The sequence below is a fragment of the Botrytis deweyae genome, assembly GCF_014898535.1.
Source record: "Botrytis deweyae strain B1 chromosome Unknown BDEW_010, whole genome shotgun sequence".
NCBI classification, from domain to species: domain Eukaryota; kingdom Fungi; phylum Ascomycota; class Leotiomycetes; order Helotiales; family Sclerotiniaceae; genus Botrytis; species Botrytis deweyae.
The window spans coordinates 1,213,303-1,235,812 of NW_024066217.1; the positions used below are offsets into that span (position 1 = coordinate 1,213,303).

Genomic DNA, 22,510 nt, shown 5'->3' on the forward strand with positions numbered 1-22,510 from the left:
TTATAAGTAGGTGTGCCGATACTTGAAATTCGCGGAAACAACAATGGAGCAGCTTCTAAAGCTATCTAAGGCCATCTATCTACACTAGACATTCAAACCCTTGAGGTCCAGAAGAAATAAGTCTTACCATGCAACGCAACCTCACCATTCTCATTACGCTCAGCATCCATTCCCTTCAACGATCCGAGAACCTTCTGCTTCACTTGTTCTTTCTTTTCAGGCTCCATCACCGCTATAGCACTCAAAGTCCCGAACCTATTCCAAATAGCCTCATCACTCAACCATACCGTCCACTCAACATGATCTTCTCCAAGCGGTAGTGAGAACTGCGGTAAATCCTGCGTAAATGTATCTTTCAAGGTTTGCAATGGCGTGGAATCTAATTGATCCTCAAATACTTGTTTCCATTTCCCATGACGGAAACGTGGAAGCTCATCTTCACTACTTTCAATAATGTCTTTTAGGACCTGTTCCCATTGTGTGGCTGTTGTTCGACCGTCTCTTGGTGAGTTATCTGCATATTTTGTGATTAGTAGTAAGTGGAAAGACGCAATGTTATAACATACAATCTTCTATGTTCCACTACAACAGACATGTTAGCATCTCAGCCTACGCCTTCATGCATCAAGACTTCTTACGATCATTCCAAATACTCCTCCAGGTCGCAAAGCTCTATGAATCTCTTTCAAAGACTCCTTTGTAGCAAACCTTAAACGGCAAATCAGTCTACAATTTCGTTCTCTCACGACTTCATCCCCATCACTCACCAATGCCAGGACTACCAGAAACCTGAATTAGCAAACGATCTCTCATTTCACCCATGTTCCTAATTCACGAAGCAACTCACCTGCGAAGCAATAACCGCATCAGCCCAGCCCTCCTCAATCTCCATGTTCTGTGCACTTCCCCCAACAATCTCCACACTCCCTTCCCACGCCCCCTCATTCCCCTTGCCAAACTTCCCCCTCAAAACCTCCTTCATCTCATCATGCGGCTCCACACACCTAATTGCAAATCCTTCCTTCCTCTCCGCCAACAAAGTAGTAAATTTTCCCGTCCCAGCTCCTACATCTACAATTCTAGCTCCTTCCACATTTTCCACTCCCAGATTCTTCAGGAGTTTAGAGACTGCTTCGGGTGGGTAGCTTGGACGATGTTTGTCGTAGTCTGAGGCATTGGAAAAGCCATTCAGGGCTTCGGGGGCTAGGGTTGACATTTTGGAGGGGTCTATTTGAAATTGATATTATATTGATGTCTGTAGATGTTGTGTAAAGCTCGGCGAATTTAAATATATATATATATATATATAATTTGGTTGGAGGTTTGAATGACACTACGTCAGCGATATGACAGGGGAGCGGAACGGCACCGTAAATCGCAATCGCAATCGCATTTGCAAAACTGGTGGGGAAGATATGATTGAGATTCTGAAGCATTATGTTTGCTGTGCAAGAAAAATAAAGTATTATTATATACCCAAAGTTTATAGAAGAAGAATTAAGAGTTGCTATCCCATGCAATATCCCACTGCTTTCAAAAGACTGTCTATTTACAATATCAAAATCACTACAATAACGGCCAACGATTGGTTCCTTCCGTGATTAGTCAAACTAATATAGTATCCCGAGCCCCATGACACTACATCTCTCACTACCTATTCGGTTCAAATCTAACATTCTTGCCTCTAGAACCCAGTGATGTTTCTAGTACGGAATTCCATTAGTCAGAAGCTGGAACTGATCATAGACTCCAGTCGAATAACTTCCATAACTCCTCTTTACCAGGCCTCTCATGAATACCGCAGCCTCAGCCTCCGTCTTTTCCAACACAAATCTATCCCTGAAATGTTGAATAGACTCGGGCTTGAAGCAAGGAAGACCAGAGTCCATCATAAGCATAACGAGCTGCGACAGCTTCTCTGTGTAAGGACGAGAAGCCAAGTAAGCCTTCACGCATAATTCCTCGAACCATTTAAATGCCTGATGTTCAGTACTTCCTCCCATCACAGCCACCATCTCCGTTGTAAGTTTGAATGGTGCTCTTTCAAATTTGACACCTCCAGGGGCAATGTCAAAGCAAAAACCAAAATCAATGTGTAGAATGTGACCAGCGTCGTCAATCATAATGTTACCATTGTGTCGATCCTTGAATTGTAATAAGAAAGAGATGACCGAGTAGGCTGCCATACTTTTGACAAAGTTGGCGCGCGCTTCTTGAAACCTAAGAGAGTCCTCGTTTCCGTATTTCGATATGAAATAATCATATAGACCATTCACGGCTTCTCTTCCCAGAATATCACGCGAGATCGAGTTTGGCAAAACATCAATAACACCACAACCAGGTGCGGTCGCAGTAACACGATACGGGAAGACGTAAACATCGAGACCAACGTTGTTGAAGATTCCACGGAACGCAGCGATCATTTGGAGAGCGAGAACGTCTTGACGACAATCATCACCAACTTTGAAAATTGCTGATTGCCAAATCTCAATCGAATTATCCATTGGGGTGTCTCCGCTTTTATTGGTTTCTTCAAGCATATCATCAGTGCCTTCCATGTCTGCACCTATACTTTTCTTGATGCGGAAAGTTGCCATATATGGTGCTTTGGCATGACTTTGCAGGGGCTTTCCAGATTGTCGATCGATGCCAATTACCACACCATCAGGGTTACTAGGGAGATATACTCCAATCTCCACCTTGATCTTGCGCAATTCTTCTTCAATTTTCTGCTTCTTCTCTGGCTTGGGTCTTTTGATGTATGGCTTCAGCTTTCCTGAAATGCTAGTGACTTCGTCAAAAAATGTGAATTCACGCTCATAGAAGGCTTTGTCAACACCCGAGAAGGATTCTATCATGCGATTTGTAACTTTGTCGAGTGTAGGTTTGACAACATCAGGCTGGACTCGTTAGTTTAATACTTTAAAAATATGCGCACCACTTACAATTTGTGAATCTTCATCTTTGAAAGCATTGGCTTTCATGTTCCAGATAATTTGATGTGCAAAAAGTTGCGAGAACTTTGCAGTTTCGACAATATATCTCTCAACATATCCAAGGTCATCATAGCGCAAGGTTTGGACTATCTGTGGCACGTAAAAGAATGTGACATCAACAGAATGACTCTCCAACGCCCGCATAGCATACTGAACGATGAAGGGATGGTTTCGGTATGACGGTAAGAAATATGTAACAGCAGATATCGGGTTGACAGGAGCCCAGTATAAAAGGTACTAATTTTGTCAGCCTGTTAATAAGCAGTTCTTTCAAATCACGTACCTTCATTTGGAATGCAACATCAGATGGCAAAGTGTCGCCAAGTAATATGTGTACTGCTTCAGGCTCCGATATTGCTTTGTCAGGAAATTGAAGCAAAAGCAAGCGAATGTCCTGGTGTAATCTCGCCGAGGGAAATCTAGATACAAGTTGAATCGCCAAAGATGGACTTTCGTTCCAGGCGGTTTTCACCAGAGGAAGTAGTGCTGCATCGTTAGGAACTTTAACAGGAGCGGGAACCTGGATATCACGACCTTGACGTAAAGGATCGAGCCAAACATTCAATCTTATCTGTTCACTCTCTATTAATATATGGAGAAGCTCCTCCTTTGCTTGCATCAATTGAAGCATAGCTGTGGGCTTGGAGCCTGTCATGGTTACGCTTTTAAAAGCCAGAACGACATCATTCAACAAGCGAGTTTCGGCTTTCAATTGCAGACGATTGCCACCAAATGACCAGCGAGGGGCAAATGTGAACCAACTAAGGGCAGCAGAGAGAATCTTGTCCTTCAATCTACATTTCGAGGGGAGATCGAGGGTAGTGGTGTGTCTCAGGACTCTTAAGCCGAAGAGGACGATCTGAAATCTTATTTCTCGAGCAAGCGGATGCCCCGTGGAGTGTTTAAGGCTATCCAGTGTGATTTCCAGGATTCTCAAAAATGTCTTCTCGGTATGTGGGCTGCCAAGGCGAGTCGCGTTGAAATGACTACTGAGGAGTTGTAGAAGTCGCGTGTGGGGAGCAAGCATATTGTTGACAGCCTGTTGCTTTTTGGCCAGTACTTTCCTATCGCTAGGTGCGAACTCCTCCTTTATATAGAAAGGATCTTGATGGCTATCGGCCGTTAGTTTGCAATAAAATAAATATTCGAATGTACTTACATGAACATGCCATTGAAAATTCCAATTTTACGATGTGAGGTCAATTCCCATTGTTGAGCGATTTCCATCAGAATTCTAGGTTCCATGCTGGGATTTTCGTTAATAACGCCAAACCACAAAGAGCCCCCAAGTTTAATTGACTGCTTGGTAAAAATAGCGAAAGGTATGGAAACAAGATAGCGGATAATAGCACATTCATCTTTGTCACTTCGGCAAAGCAAAGCAGCAGCTCTTCTCAGCACATCGCGGATCTCGTTAATTGCTATGTGTTTCTTTGCGTGAATTTGTGCTTCAAGTTTGGATAGAAGTGATACTGCATCGTTACAATCCTTGTCAGACTTCGATGTGATCGAGGGTCTATGTTCGTCGAGATGCATGGAGCGTAGCCATTCGGCGTTGTGATCAGGAAGAGTTTCTGCATATCGGTACTCTTGCCTTGTAGTATATTGAGCAATGAAATCAGAGGCCGTATTGATATTGCACTCCCCGTGGCGATCGATTGCCTCAAGCCTCTGGTCCATACTTGGAATGACTGCACCCATCTCGGAAGCGAATGACCGTCCGAGGGAGATGTGACCATAAGCTCCTTCATCATCATATTCTGAGAGGTACGTCTGTAGTAAACCCTTTACATTTGCAGGAGCAATATTAATCACTGCTGTGACCCAGCCTTTAGCCTTCCGGTATAAAGCATCAAGGGTGCGACGACGGAGACCATAATCATCAGACAATTCGATAGTTATATGTCCTTTGGCGGAAGTAAAGGAAGATCTCAACCCATACTCATCGGTTTCAGCTTCTAAACAACTTACCCACAGGAGTGACAAAAGCTCAAGAAGTGCAAACAAAGAGGATTTTTGACACAGAGCAGATGGCACATCTCGAATTATCCTGTCTGCGCAGTTCATAGCAACTTGCTGGACCCTTTCGATTCGATAGCAACAACCAGTAAATATTGAAGCCAATTGTTTAGCAACGTACGGAGCTGAAAAGGTTGGGTTTAGGCCTGTCAAAGATTTGCGTAAATAAGTGTCCATAACAGCAGCTGTGACACTTTCCATCGTGCTGCTCATTTCACCTCTACGCATGCTAGGCTCAAGGAAGTAGGTCAACGCTTTACTGCAATCGCCTGCATCAGCCCGTAGCGTTTCAACCAAATAGGCAGCCTGAAGGAAGATGACTTTACGATAACTAAGGGCACCGATTTCTCTAGCTTTACTAGGAAGAAGGGCAGTGAGTCGTTTTTTCTGTGTAGTTTCGTGATCTTGACTGATTCCTCGACGCAATACTGTATTCAATTCAATATCACTCTCCACCTGCTCACCTCGCTGCTCGGCAACAAGAGGTTTCGAATGGATCGCCAAGATACGTAATTCTTTCAAATGCAGCTGACCACGCTCAGTGTTGGTAGTAAAGCCATGGACAACAATGTTGAACCAAGCATCCCGTACTAAAGATGACATCTCCTCGCTAAGGTCATTGTTGGAAACCATATTATTAGTTGAAAAAAAGATTGCCAAGGGCTGCAATAGTTGCGCAATCTCTTTGGCTGCAGCTTCTACGTCGCCTTCGCGTGTGTTCTGCCCTTGGTGGACATCGCCTCTGCTAATGATATCCTCTAGTAAGTTCTCAAAATATATGTCATACAAAGGAGTGTCTTTTTGCAGACGAGAAGATAGGAGGTTTCGACCTTTCATCACCTAGATCAAATTAGTTGGTGAAGCTTTTGAAGTTCTTATATTGAGCTTACAGCATGAAGTATAATTTCATTATTTTTCATAACACCCAGATGAGTGATTTTGCTATAAAGTTTGAGTAACGATCGAAATTCCAATGGCCCTCCATGTAATGATAATTCTGCTGCTGCCGTGATAATACGAGCATCGATTAGTTGGTTGATTTTGTCGATCTTTTGCAGAAGCATAGATTGAGCCAATGCAATAATTTTAGAGTCTTGGCAATTCTGAGCAATAGCACATATAGCTTGTACGACGTTGCCATATACAGTAGATGTCTCCTCTTCTGTGAAGATCTCCAAGGATATAGAACTTCCATTAGGATTCTTTCCATAAAGAGTTGACTGTGCAGCTCCATCCAAAGCCAAATCTCCATTGGGCACAGAAGTATGTTTTTCTGGATGGCTTGCACCAGAGTTGAGAACATTTCCTAACGTATAAAGGGTAGTTATGATGGCATCTTGGGACAGATTATTCAGAACGTATGCGAGACAGGCAGAGGCGACCGCGTTTGTATTCCCTTGCGGATTGCCCTGGACGATGAATCGTGGGAGAAGGCGGCTGACTTCTGGAGCCAATTGAGGGGCGAGTTTGGAGACCAAGGCCATCGATCGAAGGACAACATTGGCCAATGTATCATCGGCCATTTGCACAGGGTCCGCCAAAGTATCTTCAAGCCAGGACATCAATGTTTCAGGTTCAACTTCATCGTCACTTACACTCAACATTGCGCAGTTCATATAGGTAGTTAAAGCACTTGCTTTGACGGAAAATGCAAGTCTTTGCTGCCAAGCAGAACCCAAACGGAGGTAATCCGCACCATCTTCGAGAAGACTTATTTCATTCGAGGCAATGTTTGCCAACGTGTTGACCGTCTCAGGATCAACTTCCTCATTACGAGGAGTGTTGGGTCTCGAGTCCTCAAGACGTGACATTAATACGCTCAAAACATCTTTGTCTCTAAGGTTCTCGACATCAACTAGTAGAAGCGATGACCCTGCAACGAGCAGCCACATAAAACTCCGTTGTAGAAGCATAGCACCCAATGGGCGGCCAATAGCTGCATAATGGCGAACATATCTCTTCCACTCTCTTACATGACTGCTCTGGAGATGGGTATTACGAATAGTCGAGAAAGCGGTCTCTACTGCCACCAAAAATCCTTCTGACAAAATAGCCTTGGCACGTTCACACAAGTCCAATCTCTCCTTTGCGCTCCAAAAATTGACCAAAGAAGCTACTGCATCTAAGAATCCCAAAAGAGATATGGTTACAGTTGCAACGTGGATTGCCTCCTCAATCTCTGTGGCATACTCGGAGCTAACTCCTCGATTTTCTGTAGCAGTTTCGCTGGCATGTACACAGTTGTCTAGGTATATCGATAACTTTTCGGAGATGAGCTTTTGTAGGTGGCCATGTTTGATACCGATAGAGAGAAGGGCAGTGGTGAGGTTATAGCTCAGTGCCTCGACGGGTGATGGTTCAATCGCGCGAAAAAGGGGCGATTGCACAAACAATTGTGTATGCGCCTCAAGAACGTATGGGCTCAACTGACTGGTAAGCTTCTCCGCGCTGTATGTATTATCGATCAGAGGAGCTGCTTTGCATAAAGCCAGAAGTACTTCAAATTCCCTAATGTTCTGCTCTCGGCATTAGTATCCTGTAGATAAGGAGATCTTCCCCTTTTCGTACCATAGGAGAGCCCGCCAACGAGCTCGACGAATCATTGTTGATTCCATTCACACGCCCAGATAACTTATTGTTGCCGGGAGAAACACGACAGAGCCTCTCAATATCAGAACCCTCAAAATTTCCAGTTGATGACGTCGCAGAGAGTTCAGCGATTTTAGCCAGGGCATTTCGCCGTATGCTTCTTGGGAGACTTTAGATAAGAGTTTAGTGTTTGTAGATCTCCAAAAAATAATCAAACAATATATTACACATACCTAGACATTTTTATTTGTAAATAGCAATCAGCTATTCAGTCATGTTTACTGGCACCTAGGTAATTATCGCGAATAATAAGTTGTTACAGTATCTTTAATTTCTAGGGATGTAATAAAGTTGTTCCGTTGTAGCTACCCCTGTCAGAAAGATTGGCGCTAGTTATCACCAGGCTGAAGGTCGACGCGACATCTAGAGTGATACCTTTGAACCTCAAATCTCAAACCTCCACAATATTTACCAAAGTCTCCCAAATACCTCTCCGCATTTCAACTCCAAAGATTCCCAAATACGATAATCAAGATGTCCATGTTCAGTCAAAACCCATTGATGAATGGTCCAAATTACTCCTTCAATCAAGCTCCAACCAAGCAAGCTGATGGTTTCACACAACATCATGGTTTCTACCCGTATGTATTTTAGGGAGACTCTACTGGTATTAAAACTAACATCATTTTCAGATACACCGATAACGGTGGTTCTACTCTAGCAATCTCAGGTTCCGACTTCACCATCGTCGCCGGCGACACCCGTTCCACATCCGGATATAACATTAACACAAGATACCAACCCAAAGTCTTCAAGATCGGTGGCACAACCGCTGCTCAAGATGATGCTACTCTCGTTCTCTCCGTCGTAGGATTTGCCGCAGATGGAGAAGCACTCAAGGAACGCCTCGATGCAATCGTCAAGATGTACCGCTACCAACACGGCAAGCCTATGAATGTTAAAGCATGCGCTCAGCGATTAGCAACTATTTTATACAGCAAGCGATTCTTCCCATACTACGTTACCGCGATTCTCGGAGGTTTGGATGAGGAGGGAAAGGGAGCAGTTTACAGTTATGATCCTGTTGGAAGTTATGAGAGAGAACAGTGCAGAGCCGCAGGTGCTGCAGCCAGTCTGATCATGCCTTTCTTGGACAACCAGGTCAACTTCAAAAATCAATATATCCCAGGTAGTGGAGAAGGACATGCGTTGGCGGAAAGAGAAAAGATTCCATTGGCTAGAAATGAAGTGGAGGATTTGGTTAAGGATGCATTTGATAGTGCGGTGGAGAGACATATTGAGGTTGGTGATGGTTTACAGATGTTGATCATTACGAAAGAGGGCATTGAGGAGATTTATAAGCCATTGAAGAAGGATTAAAATGCTCTTATACAGAGCGGTGATGCGGATTTGTATTACTAGCAAGGCATGTACATCCTCGAGCAATTGCCTTTACGAGACCAGGTGTTACTCGAAATTCATGAACTTTGCCACGACGTCCAAATGAGTATGCATGTAGTTGTTTGATTAAATATTTGCAACTCGGAACCATATACACATACAACAAAATCTTCAGTGAAAAGACGCAGGTCAAGTCGGAACGGAACATACATATGACGAGCACACACTTTTCTGTTAAGATTTGTATTTTCTTTTGACTAGACTAGTAATATATGTTGACTCGAGGACTACTAATATATTCTTGGAGCACTGCAAAGCGATGCTCGATAATTTATAATGGCACGGGTCTCGATTTCGGGCAGGCAAAGCTCTATTGAGCCGAGACTCTCGGAGCGGTGTTGAATTAATGTTGTTGAATTTGTTTCCGAAGGTGGGACCATGAAAATGTTCAAAAGTAAAGACTGTGCTGACGGGGCTCGAATCGTCCAGCCGAATAGAGAGTATCGTTGCAATTGCATATATCTTCGTCTAGGATTGACCGGGTTGACGAGCAATAACATTCTCAAAGTCTGTAGTATATGATTCAACCAGCATAAAATCAGGTCCGTTGGGAGAATCAAGCATCGCCAGAATCGGACCGCCTCCATCCCCTACAAGAATACCTTTCACACAAGGGTCAAAGAGGCATTCAATGTCTGTTGCAGAATCGCCATAATAGGCCGCTTGATCATCGGTGTCGAGGTTCCAATGCTTAAGCAATCTGTGCATTGCGTTTGCTTTCGTGTCCGATGTAGTTAATGGTGTCATAAACTCTCGATTATGAACGTGTAGGAAGTGATTAATGAGAAGTTGGGTACTGGGAAAGGGACCGAAATCGCAATCCGGGCAGTTAGCTTGAGTAGTGTTGAGTCCAGCCTCCCAACCCCATTCAGGACCCCTCAAGATTCCTGCTTCGTCTGGAGAATTCGCTACGATTGGTGCTTCGATAAGATATCCCAAATACTGCTCCAAAGCGCCCCTTATAAAGTCTTTTGAGAAACTAACTGAGACGACACCCCAAAAACCATTTCGTCTCTCAATTTCTTCTATGATTTCCCTAAAGCCTTCTCTGATCGCCAATTTTCCTTCCAAGACAGCACGCCCACCAGCAGCTTCCCATTCTCTTTTGGATATGCCTGCAAATATACCTGAACTACTGATGCGGTTGATGCTTCTAATCTCGAGTTCCTTCTGGCTTCTTTGACGCTCAATTATCCCCTCCAATGTATCCCATTTTGGCTCGTATCCCTCAATGTGAGCACTATACTCAGTGTCATACGCAGTAACGATTTCTTGCCACACTTGAGTGAAATCTTTCGCTTCGACAAGATGATAGGCAATAGCAGTGTCTGCAATGAGCTGGCTAGTGTCCTTCATGGTAATTGTACAATCGAAGTCGAAGATGAAATGAGTAAATCTTTCATCCCTCGGGTGTGTCGTACGAAGAACCGGAAGCGGATCGGGCTTCATGATGTTTGGTGTTCTTCTTTTGGGTGATAGACGATTAGAATCTTAACCAGAGGGTATGAGAATGAGATTCGTGGATTGAAAAGTCGAGCGGGAGAAACCACAAGCAAAAGTTGAACAGTGTAATCATGGTGACTTGATTTATTAACCACTTGATCGAACTTGCCAAATACAATAGGAAATTTGTACAGAGTCACTTCCCTGAAGGAAGAGGTCTATACCTCGAAGGCAGGTGATGAGCACATGATTACAGATAGAGAGAGTTTACTACAACTCGAATAGAAGTCGCAAACCGAGAGAAATACCTACATAGCAGGCCTTATAATGATCCTCAATGTTACAATACTGTCTTAGTAACTTAAATTTCTCTTCAATTTCGGAGTGTTACACTAGAAACCTTAGCAAACAATTATTAATGGCTTTCCGAAACTGGTAATGCGTATGGTGGGAGAATTTGCTACAAAATTGCCAACACTGCCACGTGACCATTTGGAACTAGCTACCTATTTACTAACCTTAGCCATTCACGTGCCATTTTTACAGCGATGTGCACCCCCAGTTGTAGCCCTGGTTACTAAGCATCCACAAAAAGCACCTCGACGACTACCCACCCCCACCTAGGACAACTACCTACTACCCCTCATCTCTTGATCCAACAACACCAAGACATTGAGTATGAAGATATCTATTGAATTAATTGATTCGCCGAATTTGAGTTTTGTCATCATGTCAGATGGTTCTCATAATTACCATTCATAGAATGTTCTCACCAATTCTAGCAAGTTTCCAACGCCTTCTAGCATTTTCCAGTGATTGCTTCTTGCTTCAATGGCCTGATGTCTCCTGATTTCCAAACCCCGCATCTATTCTTTGTAATTCTATTTGCTCTCAAACATGGTAGTCGTCATTCTAGAAAGTGCTGGTGTTCAATTGAATATTGATCATTACATCAATATCGTAAATTCTAGTAATTGCTAGAAAGTCCAGGAGTCCATCAAATTCAATATATAAAGGTAGGCTCAATCTCTGAATAACCTCTTTTTTTTTCCTCATCAATACAACAATCTTCAATACAGTTTCATGCAATCTTGTTATCGAACAACTTCAAGACTTCCAGTCGCAACAACTATCAAACGAATTCTCAAACCACAAACAACCACGCGCAAAATGTCTTTCTTCCCACGACACTACATCACAAACGAGGCTTCCTCCTTCCATCCTCTCTTCCGTCTTCTTGACGACTTTGACCAATACAGCAGTGGCCGCAACGACAATAACTCTCGTCACCACCGCAGCAATGTCATGAAGACCTTCACCCCCAAATTCGATGTCAAGGAAGCCGGTGAAATCTATGAACTCCACGGTGAACTTCCAGGTATCGAGCAGAAGGATGTCGAAATCGAATTCGTCGATGACCAAACCCTCACCATCCGTGGTCGTACCGAGCGCTCTTACACTTCCGGTACTCCACCAGCTGGTTTCGTCGAAGATGCACCCATGTCTGGCGCCATTACTGAAGGTGGTGAAGCCGAACACAAAGACAAAGTTCACCAACCAACCGTCGAAGATGAAGATGAATCAACTTCAGCAAGCAATGACGCCAACACTCAAGTTACCAAGGCCAGCAAGGAGAGAAAGGCCAAGGAACCTGATCACAAATTCTGGGTTTCTGAGCGTAGCATCGGTGAATTCTCTCGATCTTTCAGCTTCCCAGTTCGCGTCAACCAAGATGCAGTTCAGGCTAGCATGAAGAACGGTATTCTTAGCATCATCGTTCCAAAGGCTAAGAAGCAAGAAGGACGCAAGATCACCATTCAGTAAATCAATCACTTCTCTCGGTTTATCTGATCACTTCTACGATATTACGAATGCATTAACGGATGGAAGGGGCGAGGAGTATTTTGGCACTGGCATTTTCTTAGCGATGGATTAACTATGGTGTTTTAAGGGAGGAAAGGGAAAGGAACTGGAGGTGATAATGGAAGATTTGCTTGTAGGAGGAAATTCATGATACTTTGCTACGAGTTTGACTTGCTCTTTATTTTTCTTTGTTTGCTAGCACTAATCCTATGTACTTACATAAAAAAAATAACAAAAAAAGAGCACTTGATATCCAGATAATTTGTCTATCCATAGCCTTGTGAAATTTGAGTGTGATTTTGAGTGTGATTTTGAGTGTGATTTTGAGTGTGATTTTGAGTGTGATTTTGAGTGTGATTTTGAGTGTGATTTTGAGTGTGATTTTGAGTGTGAATACCTGACTTGAATGCATCTCCATCTTAATGCTACCTAATAAAATGCCAATAAAGAACAGTACCAGATTTGAAAGCCAACCTTTACAGCTTTCATTCTACCACAAATCTGTTTGGGCTTTGATTTTGACCCAGCTTGAGTTCAAAAGATCAATTTAAGGTTTGTTTAATAGTTGCCACTGGCATCCTGTTAAGTATTTGGGCGAAATGAATTAAACAGAAGCGATGTCTAGCAGACCATTCTATCATTTTTATTCAATTTCATATATGAAAACTCCCACTTTCTATCTGGTCGATTAAACTTGCAGGCAGCCTGTCATTAAGTGATATTAACAATCGAGAACCCTCGATCTACACTCTGATCACCATCTGGCCATTTCGTTTCAGATGATTTCACTGCTTACCTACCCCTTTAAGACACATCCACTGAATCCACTGAATCCACACTCCTTCATCTTGATTCTCGACACCACCACTGAGACACCTGATAGGATAAGCGATGCAAAACTTCCGTCACCTGCACAGTGCACATCTAAGACCTGACGCGAAAGCTTCATTTCAACCAACGTCTAAACCTCCATGATTGCTGATAAACAAAATTAACGCAATCCATGATTGTGTTGTCAATCGCTCGAAACAATAAACATGAGTTTGACCTTGAAACTTCATGATGAAAAAGTCATCTCGTAGATATTGCATCTGGTCCGTCCGTGTATAGTAACCGTAGCGGTCAAGGCCCGTCCTAATGAATCATGATTGATTTGAGGATAACCTACTAGGTACATATACCTGGATATTTCATATAAAAATAAATTGACAGACGAGGGCAAAACCGCCAAACAATTAATAAATTCCATAAAAGCCCTAATGAGATGTCGATCCCCAGAGCCTCGAACGTGTGGGAGGGATATCATTGGTTGTTTACCTAGGTATCAATGGATTGAATCTTGATGATAGTACTTCGTACTCCTAGCAATCCTACGGTATCTAATTGATCCTTCCGCAGAACGTATCATTCCAAACGTCCAAGAGATTGCTTGGCTGGGGGAGAAACAACGTTCACTCCCACACTGCCATGCCGTGCCCACTGCCCAGCTATGTTATCGCGATTGTCATGAACACATCGGTGAACTAACTACCATGATCCAGGAACCATTTGAGAAACAACATGGGGTTTAATCTTAAGCTGCTGCAGGGGCCCGCATGGAATACCACCGATAGCCCTGCAAGAACCCGTCCGCCCGTCAATTGTGATTTGTCTAGATTTCTGGAATATCAATATTTGAACATTTTAGAATTCGCTCTTCGTCACGCTCGTTCGTGGCCTTTATGAGTTTTCTTCATGCTGTGCGACGGATTCGTATGATGAACGAGAGATTGTGACTAGTGAATCTATTAACGGCTACTGTTGTATTGATTAGGTATGTTTTTAATAGCACGGCAGCATCTATGTATAGATACCCGTGGACATTGTTATCAGTTGTTCATCTTTTGGCCAATTCAAGCTACAAATGACGTTTTTCCAATTTCTCAAATCGCTGTCTAGAATTCACCAATGATAGATTCTATTTGGCTTCATCAATTTCATGATGCTAATGAGAATCTGGAAAACAAACAAAGGTATGGATTCCCTGCATGCTCCAACCTTGACAGGACTGAGTGGAGCTTCGATTCTTCGACGATTAGATGAAGTTATAATTTCTATGCGGACATCGTGCCAAAACGTGTAAACCATACAATTTTCTGCCACAAGCGATGTATCCATGCCGCCATACCAGTGTTACATACAATCATATCACAGACGATATCGACCCTAAAAGGTTCAATCTGCCTATCGCCAAGTACAAAAAAAGTAGTAACCTATTGGTTAGTTGAAAGTGAATCCAGACTCGACAGCAAGGGCCCATGGGGTTGTACGACAGGAACAGGAACAAGAGGGAGATTTGCCATGGAACCACGATAGATTGCAGCCCCAATCACATCAACGAATCGCCTCATTCCCGTGCAGTCTCGCAGTCTTCCCATTTCCTCATTCAAATTGTGGAAGAAATGAGAATTGGAGACGGTAGAAGTTGTCAATCTCCGCTTGGTGGGTCGGGGAGATTCACTTGGTGGGTCGACCGGGGATTCGTTATCAAAGGGGGGAATAACCCGGGATATCACCTTTGATGGCCTTTATACCTGACAATTAGACGCGTGTATATATGACGCTGCCGTTCGTCTGCAGTTCACCTTTTTCTTTTTTTCTGTATCCATCGATCAGTTACACTCATTTACACTATAGTAATCACACACTCATTTAAAAAAAAACAATCAACCTCTTCAAAATCCAAACACTTTCTCCAAACCAAAACCCAAACCAAAAAACTTCAATCTATCAAAATGCAGTTCAACATCCTCGCCCTTACCGTTGCCGCCATGGCCTCTGTCGCAGTTGCCACTGAGTAAGTTCTTTCAACTTCGAAAATTTAGATCGAACCCCCAATGCTAACGATATCCATAGGACTGTCACCGTCTACGCTTGCCCAAGCTCCACTGGTCTCTCCGGCTCTTCTGCCACCGCTGGTGCTTCCTCTGGATCTTCCTCCGGTGAATCTTCCGGCCTCACCTCCGGCTCCAACCCATCTGGTGTTGCTGCCCCTAGCGGTGTTGCTGCCCCAACTGCCTCCTCTGGTGTCGTTACCTCCCCATCTGGAACCAGCTCCCCAATTGCTTACGCTACTGGTGCTGCTGGCCACATCCAAGTTTCCGCTTTCGGAATGGTTGTTGCTGGTGCCGTTGCTCTTGTACGTTTTCCATTTACAATCCCTCATCTCTATCTCGAAACTAATTCATAAATTAGCTCATCTAAATTTCTTCATCGAGCATCGAAAGGCGTCCGGATCATCAACGATGGCGTCTTCAACTTCTTTCGATAATTTGACCTAACGACATACCCTTTTCTTTCGTGACCCAGCGACGAGATACCCTGATGTGTGATCTACACTTGTGACGCAAGTTGGATGGCTGATTTGGTTCAATTACGGAGCTGCTGGATTTTTGCAGAGGATGTGGATGATGCTTTGACATCGACTTCTCTCTTGTACATATGATACTTCATTGCAAACATATTAAATCAACAAGACTGCGTCGATTTTCTGAGTTGTGAATACTACAAATTAATAAAATAATCTTTCCATTTATTGCGAACTTCATTTGATGTGGCTCCGATTTCACTTTTTGCAGTCCCATAATTGAGGTGATTTTTTTCCCAGCTTGGCGTCTGAGGATCTTCCAAGTCCCGACGATCGCCCACAATTTCCATGCATATCCGTTTCAGATACACACAGCGGTACTCTACTTGGAGCTCTCTGAAGTCAAAATATGATAGGCTGAAGCAACCCACAACTTTCAAACGGGCACTATGTACCTACTCACATCATAACCTCGACCAAACGCATCCGCAACATACCATCGTTCCAAACAAATGCCAGCAATTAATCTAGATATGCCAAAGGATTCACACTAAATCGAAGACAATAGATGCCGAAGTACTATTCTCCATGAACATTGATAGCTACCTAAGATAATTCATAAGCATATCTGTACATATTTAATTTGCCTTACCTAGATACCTAGGTAGTCTCCAGTCCGCTCAAGTCAATCGCTTTGCCTTCAAGACCACCACAGCTCTCATCCGCTGCAACCATTCTCTCGTCTCTCGAGGTTTAGAGAATTCATATCCCATCAAACAACATCGTAAGTACTGTGAGGTCTTCTGATCACTCATCATTTCCGCTGTCCAATCTGCTATCCACGTAGCATACATAGTCTGTAGCTTCCTTGTCGTGGAAATAAAACATGAACCTATTGCTATCTACCTTTACGATGATGCCATCAGTCATGAATGTGCCAGTTCGTAGTATATTGTTGCATTCAATCGACCTAGAAAACACTTATCTATGTATATCATATCGCAGGTATGTACTCGTAGGTATATATGGAAAGATAGAAAGAAAGGGGGGAGGAAATGAAGTTACCAAATTTCCCTGCACGGTCGTCACTGCCAGCCAGACCCCAGCAAAAAAACCCCTAGCGAGCCTCGCCCAAAATTCCCATCTCCAAAGCTAAGCTTCCTCATGCACATGTAAATCATAAATCAAAGCAAAATATCTCCATCTTCTTTTCCACCATACCACACTCCACACCACCAAAATGGCACAACCACTCCCCCGATTCTCGCGTCGATTTCTTCAGCAATCTTCGCCCTTTCAATCTCTCCCACGAACACGCAGCTTCCGTCCTCAGTTCCATGCGAATGCCAAATCTACAAGAGGTTACTCAACCGGAGGACCTAGTAAAAGTCCATTGAAGATCTGGCCTTTTGTCGCTATTACATTGGTGGGAAGTGGTGCTTATGCGTTGATGGTTAGGAGTAGAGCTGGCACTGGTATGTGTATTTTCCTTGCTATTGGTTATGGATGATTGGGGTGAATGCGATTGGAAGATTGGATGGGGACAACACATTGGATGGGATTGATGCTCTTGGTTGAATGGATTCGAGGGCCGCTTTAAGTTTCGGTGATGGACTCATGGTCATACACCAAAACCACCTCATCTCATGCATTCGCTCATTGTCCATCCATCTATCCCCCCATCTGCCAAATTTCCCATTTCCCTCTCTCCCTACCTCCCGTACCATATTCAGCACAAACTCATCTCTAACATCCCATACCACCAGACATGGCCCCTCCAACTCCCCAACTCCCTTCTCCCCCAAAACCAACCCCAACCTTCTCTCCCGAAAAAGTAACCATCCTCTTCGTTCTCGGTGGCCCAGGAGCCGGAAAAGGTACTCAATGCGCCAACCTCGTCCGAGACTACAACTTTACCCATCTCTCCGCCGGGGATCTATTACGGGCTGAGCAAGAGCGTCCCGGCTCTGAATTCGGAGAGATGATTAAAGATTACATCAAGAACGGTCTTATAGTACCCATGGAAGTAACAGTTCAACTGCTCGAAAACGCCATGACGGAAGTCATTTCCAAATCTCCCACTGGAACTGGGAAGTTTTTGATCGATGGATTCCCACGCAAATTAGATCAGGCGCATAAATTTGAAGATACAGTTTGTAAAGGAAGATATGTGTTGTTCTACGATTGCCCCGAGGCGGAAATGCAAAGAAGATTGATGGAGAGGGGAAAGACTAGCGGCAGAACAGATGACAATGCTGAGAGCATTCAGAAGCGATTCAAGGTTTTCATCGAGACGAGTATGCCGGTTGTGGATTATTTTGATAAGCAGGGCAGAGTTATTAAACTCGACGCTACAAAGACCCCAGAGGGGGTTTATGAGGAGACTAGAAAGAAGTTGGAGGAGAAGTTGGGAAAGACATTTTGAGAAGGGTCGAGGATACACAAGTTTTGGAAGTGGGGGGTATGGAAATGGATATAGGTAGATTGCATGGGAGGGAGTTTGATAGATATATGGGAGCAGGCAAGGAGGGTATAATCCGGAATATAGATCAGGAAAGTAAAAAAATACCTCATACAGACAGAGTATGAAAAGAAACATACAACAACAAATAACAAACACATAATACGAATCAGGGATTGACATCCTTCATTCTCGTTTTAATCCGATAGTTGTAGAAATCATAAACATCAGGCATGTTCAAATGCACATCTCATTCGATATGTAGATTTCTATTCTTAATCTTCTTTTCACTTCACTCCCTTTTCATGGCTTTATATCGTGGCTTCATCGTGAACATGAAAATAATGGATGTTCTCCTACACCATTACCAGATGCTAATGCGAACCATTGCATTGCCACTGTACAAACATCTAAGAACGCCGATGAAACGAGGAACCTTTTTTTGAGACCAATCCATGAATTAACAACAACTTTCAGGGGTTGATGTCCTAATCAGTACCCATCTCTACCATGTTATCACTTCTTCGTCCAGCTCTCATCCCCTGTGTACCAGAAACCTTCTTATCGGCCTCTTGGATTTCTTTCTCCTTTTGAGTTTCAGCAGCTTGTCTCTCCCTGCTGATAACCTCCTTTACGCCTCTCAAACTCTCCTTCCATTGATCCAACCTCGTGGCAACCTCACGCCATTGCTTCTCTCCAAATACACGGTATGTGGTTCTGTGAATAAGGAAAACTTGCTTCTGTTGTGATAATTTGCCCTCAACCAAACCAGCTCTGATAACGTCGATAACCCACATCTCAACATCTTCAGGTGCGACTTGCAATGCTTTGGAAATGCGCTTGTATTCGAGTTCGCGGGTATGGGTCGAGGCAGCCAAACTAGCCAAGGTCAGGAGTCGCATCTTACGGTGCAACTTGCTGTTGTCCAAGTTCTCTTTCTCGACGAAACCATCGTGCTCGTCTTGGAAATCATTGTAGTCCTCAAGCTCCTTCTCGGCGAAGATTTCAAGGAGTTCAGAGTAGATTGCGTGGGAATCGCTCAAGGCTTGAACGGCGGGAAGGGAAGTAAGATCATGGAAATCGAAATGGGTGTTGGAGAGAATCGCGGTTCTTAATGCTTTAATGGCGAGTTTCTGGGCCGATTCGGAAGCAATGGCTTTCTCATCTTTGCCGTCGAAAGTTCGGAGAGCTTTGAGAATATATTGGTATGATTCCCTAAACGTAGCAAGATTAGTAAAATATACTCGAGTCACTGAGATTGACTTCAAACGTACTCCTCCTCGCCGGAATCATCTGCCACTTCTGCGATCATTTCGAAAAGTTTTCTTTGCTCCTCCTCCTCAATCTGCCATTCAACAATCCAGGTGTCCAATTTCTTCAACTGTGGTCGCAACATTTCGTAGTTTCCACTGTTCTTGATGAGCTTAAGAACAGCTTGGAAGACATTAAATCTGGTCTCATTATCTGGTTGTAAAAGGTTGAAGATGGTTGTCAGAACATTCAGCGCGAGGCCTGGTCCATTCAAAGGTGATGAAGTAATTGGTTTTGCGAGGTTGTCGCAAATTCTAGGCAGATACATGTTGACATTTGGAGACTGGTTGCAGAGATAGACCAATAGGTTGTATGCGGCAGTAAATTCTTTCTCTGGAGATGAGTTCAACTTTTCCGAAGCAGTGACAAGTTTCTTTAAAGCTTCATCCTTCTGTTTTGCTGCGAGGAGGGGTTGAACTTCTGGGCCGATTTCGAGGTATTCGGCCAGCTCTTGGGCCAAATCCTCGAAAGTGCCATCGATGAAGACTTGCTGCGTCGCGGGCGCCATACTTGCAGAGATGATCGAAATGTGGTTGAGGCGGGGAGGTTGGGGTCTTCGATGGGGTAAAAATTACGATTCTTGAAGTTGTCGGCATCAAAATGTTCTCTTCTCTTGTGGGATGCGCTAACCGAGGGGCTAGTACGGCGATATTTTTACGACACATATCGGTATCAGCACGAACAAATGTCAATGAATTCTTGAATTTTTGAAAGAGACAAAGAATGAAAAATCATGAGATTGTACAAGATCAAGATGGGTATAAAGAGAAGAGTAAGTTGTTACAATTTTGATATCTATGCCTACTATTTGCTGCCATGTTCATTTTCATTCCGTGGCCTAGTGGCGAGGATATGAGTGAAATTCTAAGAAGTTGTTTGAAATACCTAAAATCATTGATTAATTTACAAAATTATGATAGAAAGATTCCAAATCTCCTTAGTTAATCAGGATACTATTTAAATATTGAGGGAATAGTACTTCATGCGAAGAATCCGCCATGAGTTCCAAGTTCAAAGCTCAAAGCCAATTCAAAAATTGCAGAGAACCCAAGTGGGCTTCATCAATGGCTTCCGGTGAGCTTTGTTTCTGGTGATCCTTTGGGAAATCTTATTGTGTGAGACTGCTTTCAAATGGACTTTCACGTTATTGCTTCTAATGAAGACAATATTCCAAGCTCTTCTTGGTTTCGCATTCGTAAATCTGTGTTAAATTGTACAGCACGAGCGTATGTTTATGCTTCATGTCGGCGAAATCGAGCATGTCGAATTTATAGCAGAAATTTTCGAGCAATTCGTCTGGATTTGTAAACGAGTATTGAACCTTTCAATTTTCCAACTCTGCCATACCTTGTACGCCTAATATGCTACATTCTCTGACAGAGGTGTTGGAGCTTCTTGGTGCTGTCGTGAAAGCCATTAACGAATACCTATGTTCACCAGGTTATACTGCCCTCACATATCTTCGGAAAGTGAAATTAAAGAGTATCACCAATTTGGTCTTCTACTTAATCGAGATGGAATCTTAACATCATGCCCACACTGTTTTGCTCATCGACGCGTGTATTCCTAGGTCTCTTCGAATACTTTACTCAGAAAATTAGACTATTGATACTCCGTCAAGTCTGGGGGTAAATGTGCTAACTATGCAAAGATTGTTTAGGGGGTGGTTGAAATTTGAGCTTTACATTTAACTTTTTGCGTACACATCTTTGCAGATATCAGTGACCCTTATTTCTATTACCAAATGATTTTTTTACAATATTTTATGGAGAGGTGAGATATTTGGTGCGTGAAGGACCCGTTGCTAGTCATTCCTTATTGTACATACCCAATGATAGAATCAGGTGAGTACAAGGATATTTGTCACCCAAATCCCCTATAAACATCAAACGCGATTTCCTCTCTCTAGGCTTCATCTAAAGCTAACCACTAGTTATTTGTATTTACTTCTTCAGTTAGAGATGTCTTTCCTACTCGATAGTTCATATCAATGATTCCAAGTGGTATCAGACCTCATCAAGCGTTGACCGCGGAAAGGTCTCATTGAGAAATGTGTGATAAGGATCTATTGAGGTTTCTCAATTTCAATATTTTTGTTTAAGAAGGGCTTGTGTCAGGTAGCTAGAAGTGGGTTTTATCTTTAGCTTTCGCTGCAAGGTGTACTTAGAGTTATCTCCAAATAGTAGCTCGAACATGGATTTTGTGATGATGTATTTCCAAAAGAACAACAAAGAGTTATTAGAGTAAGTAAGGTAGTGGTTCTATTGGGAAATTTTCAACTGCTAAATGCTTAATGATGTCATTCCGAAGAAGAGTGTATAAGCTAACAAAAATTGCTGCACTTTTTCTCTTGTCACCAATTTAACACGTATTACACCTTGTAGCCAATCGAAATGATATGCGCGCTTATGCGGCTCTTTTATGCGCTGCTTCAGCATCACACAACCCCGGAAGTTGAATAATTTGTGCGGAGACTATGCGTTTCGACCATACATGCACTAAGCATCACAACTACCCTTTGACAGTAAATAGAGCGAGGCTCCTTTCATGGGCCAAACTGTTGCTGACATTTCATAGGATAGCATTGCTTACTGCGTCGTGTATCATGTTGTTAGAGAAATCTATCTTGCTGCTCTATTGACCAAAGTTAGTGTCAAGACCCTCGTACCAGGTGTTAGCAAGACTAGAGGAAACAGTTCCGTCTCGTGTATCCATCTTTCCCGCGATATAAACTAGGTACCTCGACTGAAACTTGAGGTGTTCAGAATGTTCATGTAGACATCAGATTTGATGGCAATGTTATATTGGGCACAAGAATACGGCTTCAGGATCCGCGCTCTCCTGAGGTCCAAGAGCATGTTTTCCTAGGTGAGGTTGCTACGCTGCATATCTCACTCAAGCCGAAGTGACCTCGCTCAAAAGCCTGTTGTTAGCCAAAGATCCGGCCTGTTTCCCCGTACATTTATGGAGATCATGCGAAAGATCTGATTGCCTAGCGCTCGGTCAATCCTGAGTGGACAT

The 22,510-nt window shown here is 43.2% G+C and overlaps 8 protein-coding genes across 8 annotated transcripts; 4 read left to right on the plus strand and 4 right to left on the minus strand.

The window, feature by feature from the left end:
* Positions 1 to 92: 92 nt before the first annotated feature.
* Positions 93 to 1,216, minus strand: EAE98_005439 (uncharacterized protein; the record flags this gene model as incomplete). The annotated part of the gene is made up of 5 exons (XM_038953061.1): positions 93 to 514; positions 567 to 582; positions 639 to 708; positions 768 to 778; positions 848 to 1,216. The coding sequence occupies 5 exons, from the start codon at positions 1,214 to 1,216 to the stop codon at positions 93 to 95; spliced, it is 888 nt and encodes a 295-aa protein (XP_038810903.1).
* Positions 1,217 to 1,703: 487 nt separating this feature from the next.
* EAE98_005440 (uncharacterized protein) lies at positions 1,704 to 7,845 on the minus strand (the record flags this gene model as incomplete). Its single annotated transcript, XM_038953062.1, has 7 exons — positions 1,704 to 2,900; positions 2,946 to 3,233; positions 3,280 to 4,108; positions 4,156 to 5,855; positions 5,906 to 7,531; positions 7,584 to 7,773; positions 7,838 to 7,845. The coding sequence occupies 7 exons, from the start codon at positions 7,843 to 7,845 to the stop codon at positions 1,704 to 1,706; spliced, it is 5,838 nt and encodes a 1,945-aa protein (XP_038810904.1).
* A 293-nt stretch (positions 7,846 to 8,138) lies between these two features.
* Positions 8,139 to 8,984, plus strand: EAE98_005441 (uncharacterized protein; the record flags this gene model as incomplete). Its single annotated transcript, XM_038953063.1, has 2 exons — positions 8,139 to 8,245; positions 8,297 to 8,984. The coding sequence occupies 2 exons, from the start codon at positions 8,139 to 8,141 to the stop codon at positions 8,982 to 8,984; spliced, it is 795 nt and encodes a 264-aa protein (XP_038810905.1).
* A 549-nt stretch (positions 8,985 to 9,533) lies between these two features.
* Positions 9,534 to 10,514, minus strand: EAE98_005442 (uncharacterized protein; the record flags this gene model as incomplete). Its single annotated transcript, XM_038953064.1, has 1 exon — positions 9,534 to 10,514. One exon carries the CDS (start codon positions 10,512 to 10,514, stop codon positions 9,534 to 9,536), a length of 981 nt encoding a protein of 326 aa, XP_038810906.1.
* A 1,164-nt stretch (positions 10,515 to 11,678) lies between these two features.
* On the plus strand, positions 11,679 to 12,332 carry EAE98_005443 (uncharacterized protein; the record flags this gene model as incomplete). The annotated part of the gene is made up of 1 exon (XM_038953065.1): positions 11,679 to 12,332. The coding sequence occupies one exon, from the start codon at positions 11,679 to 11,681 to the stop codon at positions 12,330 to 12,332; it is 654 nt and encodes a 217-aa protein (XP_038810907.1).
* Positions 12,333 to 15,145: 2,813 nt separating this feature from the next.
* Positions 15,146 to 15,614, plus strand: EAE98_005444 (uncharacterized protein; the record flags this gene model as incomplete). The annotated part of the gene is made up of 3 exons (XM_038953066.1): positions 15,146 to 15,207; positions 15,267 to 15,549; positions 15,606 to 15,614. 3 exons carry the CDS (start codon positions 15,146 to 15,148, stop codon positions 15,612 to 15,614), a joined length of 354 nt encoding a protein of 117 aa, XP_038810908.1.
* A 1,343-nt stretch (positions 15,615 to 16,957) lies between these two features.
* Positions 16,958 to 18,142, plus strand: EAE98_005445 (uncharacterized protein; the record flags this gene model as incomplete). The annotated part of the gene is made up of 2 exons (XM_038953067.1): positions 16,958 to 17,192; positions 17,484 to 18,142. The coding sequence occupies 2 exons, from the start codon at positions 16,958 to 16,960 to the stop codon at positions 18,140 to 18,142; spliced, it is 894 nt and encodes a 297-aa protein (XP_038810909.1).
* Positions 18,143 to 18,666: 524 nt separating this feature from the next.
* EAE98_005446 (uncharacterized protein) lies at positions 18,667 to 19,997 on the minus strand (the record flags this gene model as incomplete). Its single annotated transcript, XM_038953068.1, has 2 exons — positions 18,667 to 19,393; positions 19,453 to 19,997. The coding sequence occupies 2 exons, from the start codon at positions 19,995 to 19,997 to the stop codon at positions 18,667 to 18,669; spliced, it is 1,272 nt and encodes a 423-aa protein (XP_038810910.1).
* Positions 19,998 to 22,510: the final 2,513 nt, after the last annotated feature.